Consider the following 11,382-nt stretch of genomic DNA (forward strand, 5'->3'; position numbering starts at 1 on the left):
AAAAAAAAAAAAAAAAAAAAAATACTATTTATCTCAGTTACGTTGCTTGATATTAAAACTTCACATTTACTTCTCGGAGAGCAACATAAAACTAATAATGTGTTTGGGTATTGGAGTACTCTTTGTGATTATTCATACACTATGTCAACCTTTGCCTTGACTGAGCTACGACATGAATTTTTACCACAAAAATAATGCAAAAACACCCATTACGCAAACGTTCGTCAAAATGTCTCGACGTGGCGTACATGCGCTACAATGTAACATGCTCCTACATCACCATGTGATTGCTTGTTTCAGATGCGTTTAAAGATTCGCAAGTAAAAAACCAAAATCTTATCTTGGGGCACAAGAAGTCAAGAACCTATTTTCATGGTCACTTGTCTGACGCAACATTTAGGCGCGCGTCAATTGTCATGGTTTGATAATATTTCGACAAAAAAAAAGATGAACAAACAATTAAAGAAAATTAACAATCACACTAAACAGATAAATAAGTAGCTACATGTTTTACTTATTCGTTTTATTTTACTAATACTACAATAGAAGTGTGTAACTTTCATACAATTTAATCCTCCTCTGTGTTAGTGAAATATGATTGATTGTGACTTGTGTGAAACAGATTTTAGTTTGTGTGAGTTCTGAGTTGGTGAAATGTGTTAAAGCTTTTCATCTACGAGTTTTGTGTGAAATGTGTTCACATTGTTCAATAGAAGTCTGTCTGTATGGATTGAAGTAGCCTCACTCTTTTTTTCTGTAATTTTAAGGGAGTATGTGCGAAGTGCTGGCGTTTGGAGGAAGACGTCCTTATCATAGACTGCAAGTGCCGTGTGTGTATTCGTTGGAAAAACGGCTTTTGCATACCTGGACAATTACAATATGTTTAATTCATACATCGGACTATTGGGTATGCGGAAACATACATTGACTGTTAAAATATTTGAATTACATACCTGAACTTTTGATTTTGTGCTTAAATATACAAAAACGTGATTCTTATTAACTCTGTTAATTTTTGAGTTATTTAACAAAAATGCCATGAACAGTAACTTTTTTAAGTCAAAATGCCACTTTTTTCTTTTCTTTTCCACAATGCCACAACCTTCACTTAAAAAGACATAGATGTCTTTCGATTAAAACTATAATGTTGATAGACAAGATACGAATGATGGACAAAATGAGGATGATAGACAAGATGTAGATGATAAACAATATTCGGATGATAGACAAGATGAGGATGATGGACAAGATGTGAATGATAGATAAGATGCCGATGATCAACAAGATGCGGATGATAGACAATATGCGAATGATAGACAAGATGTGGATGATGGACAAGATGAGAATGATGGTAGCGATAAACCCAATCCTCCATATCATCTATTGGTCCACCGTCATCCACATCATCCTCTTTTGGTCTATCATCTTCGACATCTTCTTTTGGTCCACCATCTTCTTATAGTCCACCATCTTCTTATTTTGACAACTTTATCCTTTTTGTCTAATTATCTCTCATAGACAACTTATCTTTAATATTATGGATAACTAATTTGAACTCGTGGACAACTTCGTTATTATAATTCTCGTAGACAAGTTATAAAAATGAAATTCATGGACAAGTCTATGACTTCCTCTAATAACTTGTCCATCAGATCTCGTCCACGACAATCAATCTCTCATAGACAACTTATCTTTAATAATATGAATAACTAATTTGAACTCGTGGACAACTTTGTTATTACAATTCTCGTAGACAAGTTATAAAAATAAAATTCGTGGACAAGTCTATGACTTCCTCTAATAACTTGTCCATCAGATCTTGTCCACGACAATCACTCTCATTGATACAAGGGTATTTTCGTCTTTTAAATATATGTGAACAGTAAAAATGTGGCATTTTTAGAAAGATGAAGAAAACGTGGCATTCCCCAAAACTTTTATTAAAAATGTGGCATATTTGGCAAAAATCCCAATTTTTCTGTGAAGCTAATCTGACGTGGATTCCACGTGTGCAAAGAACGCAAAACGACGTCGTTTTATTCTTCAAAAAAATTATAATACCTTGTCATGTACTAGGTTCGAACACGCAACAACAGAGTCGACGCAATAATTAACTTAAACCAGTCGGACATGTCATATAACTGTGAATTAGTAAACAAACATTTAATATATCTTTCAATTCAGTATTCTTCCTCATCTTTCAATTCAGTATTATTCAGTAGGGCTTCTTTTTTCTCTCTAACCCAGAAAGATGGATTTTCTCGTTGGGTAGGATAGCTAAACATCATCAAATTATGCAAACGAGAATTCATAGAAGATTAGATTTGGGATCTGAGTCATCTTTACAAAAAATAGAAGATTAGATTGAATCTTGATTCGATTTAGCCTAATCGGAAGAACCCTAGATTTCTAATTTAGGGAAGGTTGAGATTTGAGAGAAAGAGAGAAGGAAGAAGAAACATATATGTACATCTAACATAATCCAGAAAAATAGAAACGATTAAGGGTGGTTTCTCAGCTTCATATATTCATTGTTTCTCAAGCTGATTTGTAATTGTATTAGTAATTTATCAATTTTGTGTTTAAATTTCTGGGTTTTGTTCTGTCCCTCGTAATTTTTTACAGAGGGGAGAAGGAAGAAGATGAAAGCAAATATATAGAAGTTTTGTTCACCAAATCCCATTTGTATGATATGTCCGACTGGTTAAAGAGGTATTTGCATCTTCGACTCTCAAGGTCTCAGTTTCGAGCCTAGCAAACGACAATATATCTTTTTTTATGACGTGTATGTACACGTGGAATCCACGTGAAATAAGCTTAACGGAAAAATAAACAGAGTTAATAAAAATCACGTTTTGTATATTTAAACACAAAATTGTAATTCCAGGTATGTAATTCAAATATTTTAATAGTCAATGTATGTTTCCGCATACCCAATAGTCCGATGTATGAATCGAACATATTGTAATTGTTCAGGTATGCAAAAGCCGTTTTTCCTATTGTTTGTCTCAACAATCATGTCTCGATGTCTGTTCACTAGGGAGATGTGGCTCCTCTTTGTCCGGTGTGCCATAATCTATATACTTATTTAAGCAACCCTTTAAATAAATAACCCTACTTCATTTAAAATATTACATAAAATGCCACTGTATTTTAATACAAAATATAATAAAAGAATCTTAATATTAATTTGTTATAAGCTGAAAATGATTATCCAAAAAATAGTAATTATTAATTTATAAGATTACAAGATATCATTAATAAAAAATCGAAATTATTTAATAAAATAATAATAAAATTATTTCGAAATTATGTAATAAAATAACTAAACAGATTCTATTTATTGTTTCAGAAATCTTAGGAAACAATAACAAACTATTTAGAAAAACTATAAAACTTAAATTTATTTATAAGACTAAGATTAAACATTTACATATCTAAATTATTTAATAATAACAAATATATATTAAAATTAAGATACAACATTGTTTATATTTTTAAAATATATCTATATACTTATTTAAGCTATGTTGTTAAAAATTTAANACCAAACGGGGTGATCGCCGCCTGGTGCTACACCAATCCGGAGGTCAACGCCGCCGTGGACAAGGTTTTCCAGCGGTTTTACGACGAGAAACTTGGTCCTCATTGGGATAAAGCGAGGCGGCTTGTGGAGGATGGGTACAGAGGAATTGAGTTCCCGTTCGAGAAGGTGGATGACGATGACGATGATGATGATGAGTCAACGGGAAGTCAAAGTCTTCCGGTTAATAAGTTCGTGACGGAGAGAGAAATGGTGTTGGAAGAGTATATGACTTATCTGAGGTCAACGTCGGCGTATCAGACGGCTAAGGAGAAAGGTTTGGAGATTTTGACGGCGGAGATGGAAGGAGAGTTTGCTGATTCTTGGAAAGAAGATGGGATTGAGAAGAAAATTGTTAGGTTTCCGATTCATTTGTTGATCGGAAGAGTTGGAGAAGGCCGTCGTGTCTGAACTCTGAGTTGATGATTTGTCACAAACACTTAGGCATTTCGTCGAACACTTTGTGGGTCTGTTGTCTCACCCAAGAATACATACATTTGCTTAGATATTATATTTGGATTTAATAATAAAACGTGGGCTGTGTTTGTGTTAATAGATGAGAAATGGGACATATACTCTCCATGGTTAAGTTAAATTAGTTATATGAAATTGTTTTATAAATTAACAACAAAGAATTGGCCATATTGACAAGTTCTTGAATAAGTTTACAAGTGTGTAAAAAGAATTAATAACAATTTCCAGGCCTACCTATTAGTAGGTTAATATGAATTAAAACTCACCATATAGTACTATATTATATAACATGTAAATAAATGATACAACATAAATATAATATTCACAAATAACAAAATAAAATAAAATTTTCCCGCGCTAACAGCGCGGGCCATTATCTAGTTTCTTCTTAAACCCAGAACTGTTAGCGACGAGGTTGGGTGAGAGAGCAATAGATGAGTGGTACATGCTTTGTACAACAAGTTTCTTCTCAGGAGAAAACCAAAAGATGATGGCGAGAGGTGTGTTTCTCATCTCTCTCTCTTTTATAATGACTAGGATGTCGGCCCGTGCGTTGTCGCACGGAAAAGTAAAAACTTGAAATGACTAACATTGTTAATTTCACATTTTGAGTGGAAACTTTATGGTAATTTTTTATTTGTGTAGTATAAAATTCAGAAATAACGACTAAGATGAATCAACCAAATTAATTAAATAATTTTTTTGTTGTATATATAAAAATCAATTCAGTGGCAATAAGAGAATAATGTTAAAATATATGAATTAAAGCTTGCTGAATCATACTTATATAATCAATTTTGAACAATATTCACATAAAACAAAATTTAAATGATTATTCTATAGAAATTTACAAAAAATAATAAGAGAAGCAGGGAGAAAGAGCTCATAGCTGCAAGCCTGCAACCAACCAAATTGACTAAAAAGATAAATCTATGAAAAATTTGAAATCATAATCAGTTACCTACTTTATACTTGGAAGGTATGATCGATGTGCATATTAGATGAAAAATGACACCAAACAAAAGTTAGATCATGAATGAATCAATAAATAAAACAATCCAAATTTTATTAACGAATACTGAATCAATGTTGGTTAATAAATTGAAAGAAAATAATAATCAGAATTTTTAAATTTGGAGGTGTTATCAAAGAACAAAAACTCTATTCAAAGTTCATAAAAATATGTATATATATATAAAAACAAAGAAGTGTGAAAACAAAGAGGTGTGAAATAAAAAAGTGTAAAACAAAAAAGTTTGAAAACTAACAAGTGCAAATATTGAAAGGTAGGGGTACAACGAAGAAATATAACTGTTGGATCAAAACATTGCAACTTTTGAGATCATTAACAAATCTAAACTGTTAGATGATACAATAAAAAACAATCTCATCCGTTAGATTTAAATTGACCCATAAAAGTGGGTTTGCTATTATATATAAATTTTTTTTTTTAAAAACACTCCAATAAATCAATCTTTGATTTTATTTATTAACTTGTAAGTTTAAAATTAAAATAATACTCNCTAGTTAAATATATGATTTTATAAAATGTATAGAATTAATAAATTTTTGACTATTATTTTGTAACAAACAAATCCAAATTTACATAGATATTTTGTCACACTGGTAACATTGTTCTACAAACTATTAACGTGTATTTATGAGTACCTGTAATAAAACGGGTAATGAGACGGGTAACGGGACGCTCAAAAATTAAATNCAATAAACAAAGATGTGTAAAATACAGAGTTGTAAAACGTAGAGGTGTGCAACAAAAATGTGTAAAAATAAATAGGTGCGATTTTTGAAAGATGGAGGTACGACGAAAAAAAAATCTTGCAACTGTTGGGATCATTAATAATTCTAAACCATTAGATGAGATAATAGAAATAATCTCATCCGTTNAATACTCGATCTATTTCACGGATAATATAATTATTATACTTTTCATTCGACTCTAAAGTTGTAGGTACCTTTTTCGGGACGGATACAAACCGAAAAACGGGTCGAATACGAGTATTGGTAGTAGTTCCAGGCCTACCTATTAGTAGGTTAATATGAATTAAAACTCACCATATAGTACTATATTATATAACATGTAAATAAATGATACAACATAAATATAATATTCACAAATAACAAAATAAAATAAAATTTTCCCGCGCTAACAGCGCGGGCCATTATCTAGTTTCTTCTTAAACCCAGAACTGTTAGCGACGAGGTTGGGTGAGAGAGCAATAGATGAGTGGTACATGCTTTGTACAACAAGTTTCTTCTCAGGAGAAAACCAAAAGATGATGGCGAGAGGTGTGTTTCTCATCTCTCTCTCTTTTATAATGACTAGGATGTCGGCCCGTGCGTTGTCGCACGGAAAAGTAAAAACTTGAAATGACTAACATTGTTAATTTCACATTTTGAGTGGAAACTTTATGGTAATTTTTTATTTGTGTAGTATAAAATTCAGAAATAACGACTAAGATGAATCAACCAAATTAATTAAATAATTTTTTTGTTGTATATATAAAAATCAATTCAGTGGCAATAAGAGAATAATGTTAAAATATATGAATTAAAGCTTGCTGAATCATACTTATATAATCAATTTTGAACAATATTCACATAAAACAAAATTTAAATGATTATTCTATAGAAATTTACAAAAAATAATAAGAGAAGCAGGGAGAAAGAGCTCATAGCTGCAAGCCTGCAACCAACCAAATTGACTAAAAAGATAAATCTATGAAAAATTTGAAATCATAATCAGTTACCTACTTTATACTTGGAAGGTATGATCGATGTGCATATTAGATGAAAAATGACACCAAACAAAAGTTAGATCATGAATGAATCAATAAATAAAACAATCCAAATTTTATTAACGAATACTGAATCAATGTTGGTTAATAAATTGAAAGAAAATAATAATCAGAATTTTTAAATTTGGAGGTGTTATCAAAGAACAAAAACTCTATTCAAAGTTCATAAAAATATGTATATATATATAAAAACAAAGAAGTGTGAAAACAAAGAGGTGTGAAATAAAAAAGTGTAAAACAAAAAAGTTTGAAAACTAACAAGTGCAAATATTGAAAGGTAGGGGTACAACGAAGAAATATAACTGTTGGATCAAAACATTGCAACTTTTGAGATCATTAACAAATCTAAACTGTTAGATGATACAATAAAAAACAATCTCATCCGTTAGATTTAAATTGACCCATAAAAGTGGGTTTGCTATTATATATAAATTTTTTTTTTTAAAAACACTCCAATAAATCAATCTTTGATTTTATTTATTAACTTGTAAGTTTAAAATTAAAATAATACTCAGAAAACAATAAAATCAAAACTTGTTTTAATAGTCCATAAAAATCTATATACAATAAACAAAGATGTGTAAAATACAGAGTTGTAAAACGTAGAGGTGTGCAACAAAAATGTGTAAAAATAAATAGGTGCGATTTTTGAAAGATGGAGGTACGACGAAAAAAAAATCTTGCAACTGTTGGGATCATTAATAATTCTAAACCATTAGATGAGATAATAGAAATAATCTCATCCGTTAGGTTAAAGTTAACCCCCAAAAATGGGTTTATTAGAAATAAAACAATACAAAAATGAATAAAATAAACTTTGTATGCCTAAAGGTTTATGTCTTTATAGTTTATAGATCATTAATGTTATACTCTTTCCAAACTATATAATAATAATATTCTAACATAGAAGAAATTAACTTTATTTGTATTTAACCAAATGAACACTAACAAGTTCATAAGTAGACACTAACGAGTTAATTTGTAAGCTTTTGTCATTGGTTCGGTGAGTATCATAAATCTATCTATATCTATTACAATGCAACACAAATATAAAAATACCTTGAATTGAAGATTGATACAGGTTAATTAAAAAACACTGCAATCAAACAATTCTTTGATTTTATTTATTAACTTGTAAGTTTAAAAATACTCAGAAAACAATAAATTCGAAACTTATTTTTGTAGTCCATAAAAGTTTATATATAATAAACAAAGAGGTGTAAAATATAAAGGTGTAAAACATAGAGGTGTGAAACAAAAAGATGCAAAAATTAATATGTGTGATTTTTTAAAAATGGGGTAAGACGAAGAGATGCAAAAATTAATAGATGCGATTTTTGAAAGATAGGAGTGTGACAAAGAGACACAATTATTTGGAGGAAATAAAACTTGCAACTGTTGGAATCATTATCAATTTTAGATCGTTAGATGGAATAAAAAAACTAATCACATTCGTTAGATTAAAGTTGACAAAAAAAGGGTTTGCTATTATATATAGATTGAGAGTTTTGTAATTTCCGTTGAATTTGCAACATACCCTTTTGGGTTTTGAAGACTTAAGTTTCTGAAATTATGGTAATCTTGTAACCCTTGAACTGGTTGTTGTTAATCTCACAGTGCCCTTTGTTTAAAGATGAAGACTTTAATGCTTGGTTAAAGAGACAAATTTTTATCTCTTCTCTGAAATTTCTGCACCTGAGTGAATTTAATCCCTTCACTGTAAAAGATTGACTAAACGATTTATCCAACGACGTTTCATAATCTTTAAGAAACTACACAAAATTGGAAATTCTAAAAAGTGAATCTTTAAGACTAGAGTGAACTTCTAGTCTTCAGTGAAAAGTAATGAAAATTAACTAGGAGTTAGATAATGAAGACTTAGAAAAGAACTCTTCATTGTTCCACGAGAATTGAGAATAGATCTTTTGACTAAACAGTCATCACCACCAATTCAATTACAGTCACCAAAAATAAACCCGAGAGAGTTTAATTTAGTGAAAAAGAAAGAAAAAAAAGTTGAAAACCCTAGAAAATATCGTTTTTTTTTTTTTTTTGAAAATAATGTTAAATTATATTCAAAGGAAAAATACTGTTGTACAACTAGTGCATCAGGTTTTGAGAATTTTATATAAGGAGTACAAAATTTTGAATCAATATCTGGTTCCGAGCCAAAGAAGGAGTCCGTCCTTGTAGTGACTATCTCCCTTTAGCCCGAGTGCCAAAAGGTGGTCCCTCATGTGTTTGTCGATGATTTGAATAAGCTGAAGAGGCTGCTTCGGGGTGTCCTCATGTTTCCTTCCATTTCGCTCTTGCCAGAGTGTGTATAGCGTTGTGTGCATAACAGAGGATGCCAAAAATCTCAGAGTCAGATCCCTCCAAGTGTTGTTGATAGAAGTAAGAATCGAAGACTAGGTAGTAGAGTAACTTGTCCCAAAGATTCGCGAAGCAAGATTTCCCCATATCTCCGAGCTATAGGCACAGGAGAAAAACAAGTGGTCACGGGTTCCAGGAGCATTGTTGCAGAGGACACATACCCCTGTATCACCGCTGGACCATTGTGCCATCCGGTCACCCGTGGAGAGTTTATTACGGACGGCGAGCCATGTGCAGAACGAGAACTTGGATATTGAATGGGAGAACCATACACAGTCGTACCATGAGACTTCAGCAGCAGTGGTACGAACCTGATTCCAAGTGTCCTTGGTGGAGAAGCGTGGATAATACTTATCATTCTTCCCCTTCCAAAGGGCCTCATTCTCCATAGAGGATCTGTATTGATATTTCTGAGAAAGTTCAGCTTCCATTAAAGTATAGTAATGCAAGCGGTAAGTCCTGCGATAACATCTACTCCAAGCTTCCGCAACGGTCATAGAATTACTAATCCCCATATCAATGATGCCTCTATCCCCTGCAACATCCACAAGACGGCCCATGGTAGACCAATTGTCGTACCAAAAAGAAGTTCCTGAACCATTGTTAACTGCTTTCCTGCAAAACTGAGCTGCTAACCCTCGATATTTGAGAATTTTTCTCCACATCCAAGAACCTGCAGCTGTTGATTTAATTCCCCAAAAGCTCTCCTGTTTGAGCAATGTGTTTTCCACCCATTTCACCCACAAAGAATCTCCTGAAGAAACAATCCTCCAGATCAACTTTAGACAACATACGTCATTCATTTCCTTGAGAGATCTTAAAGCCAGACCTCCTTTTGTTTTAGGCTTGCAGATGTCCTCCCAAGTGACCTTAGCTTTATGAGGGTTTAGTTCCGGTCCAGACCAGAGGAATGCCGAACATAGACTATCAATCTCGCGAGTACATTGGCGTGGCAGTCGAAAGGCAGAGCACCAGAAATTACAAACACTCCATAGGACAGATTGGATCAAGTTTAAACGACCAGCAAAAGAGAGGAAACGGGCTGTCCAGGAACCTATTCTCTTCTTCAGCTGTTCAATGAGTGGTGCACAATCAGAGAGTGAGAGTCGCTTGGTGACTAGAGGCAAGCCAAGGTAACGAACCGGTAACTGTCCTACTTCAAAACTGAAACTGTTTTCCACCTCCTGTCAAGACGAATCCGACAACCCCCCTAATTAGACTGTGAACTTCTCCATACTTATCCTCAAACCTGAGTATCTTGCGAATTGATCAAAAAACCCCACAATGCCTTCAATGGATCTGACCTTGCCATCAGATAGAACCATTAAGTCATCCGCAAAGCTCAAATGAGTAATTCCAAGATTCTTACATTTAGGATGATAGCCGAATGTGTGTCCAACTGCTTTATCTAGCATCTTTGAGAGAACGTCCATAATGATGACAAAGAGATAAGGAGAGAGCGAACAACCCTGTCGTAGGCCCCTGGAGTTTTGAAAGAACCCCGCTAACTCACCATTCATTTGAACAGAGAAGGAGGCTGTTGTCACACAAAGCATAATCCAATGCACGAAAACAGGCGGGAGATCCAATGTCTCGAGGACATTTCTCAGAAACGGCCACTGAACCGAATCAAAAGCCTTTGAGATATCTATCTTGATTGCACATCTGCTTGATATTGAGTCTTTATGATAGTCCTTAACTAGCTCCGTAGCTAGAAGAACATTCTCAATGAGAAGACGGTCCTTAACAAAAGCTGACTGGTTCCCAGCAATGAACTGTGGCAGAAGCAGCTTCAACCTGTTAGCTAAAATCTTGGAGATTACTTTGTAAATTACATTACAACAGGATATTGGACGATAATCCTTCATTTCGCGAGACTCTAGCTTTTTAGGAATCAGAGCAAGGATGGTTGAATTTGCCCCTTTGGGAAGAAAACCTTTCTCAAAAAAAGATTGAACAACAATCACAAATTCCACACCGATGATATCCCATGCCGCTTTAAAAAACTCTGAAGTGTAACCATCTGATCCTGGGGATTTATTTGAGGGCATGGCAAACAGAACCGCCTTTATCTCCAAGGCTGAGACCGGGCGAATAAGGCGATCCTTGTCGGCCGAAGAACAACGGAAAGAGAGT

General features: G+C 33.2%; 2 protein-coding genes across 2 annotated transcripts in view; one reads left to right on the forward strand and one right to left on the reverse strand.

Annotated features, from left to right (window-relative positions):
• On the forward strand, window positions 3,045-4,136 carry LOC104747367. Its single transcript, XM_010468999.2, has 2 exons — window positions 3,045-3,064; window positions 3,526-4,136. Exons 1-2 carry the CDS (start codon window positions 3,045-3,047, stop codon window positions 3,992-3,994), a joined length of 489 nt encoding a protein of 162 aa, XP_010467301.1. The 3' UTR covers window positions 3,995-4,136.
• The window catches only part of LOC104747378, a 4,847-nt gene continuing 2,746 nt past the window's right edge, over window positions 9,282-11,382 (reverse strand). The window contains exons 4-5 of the mRNA XM_010469010.1: window positions 10,551-11,275; window positions 9,282-10,430 (exon numbers count right to left, since the gene is read on the reverse strand). Coding sequence (XP_010467312.1) covers window positions 9,282-10,430; window positions 10,551-11,275 — 1,874 coding nt within the window. The remainder of the gene's footprint in view (window positions 10,431-10,550; window positions 11,276-11,382) is intronic.

This window comes from Camelina sativa, chromosome 2 (genome assembly GCF_000633955.1).
Source record: "Camelina sativa cultivar DH55 chromosome 2, Cs, whole genome shotgun sequence".
Lineage (NCBI taxonomy): Eukaryota > Viridiplantae > Streptophyta > Magnoliopsida > Brassicales > Brassicaceae > Camelina > Camelina sativa.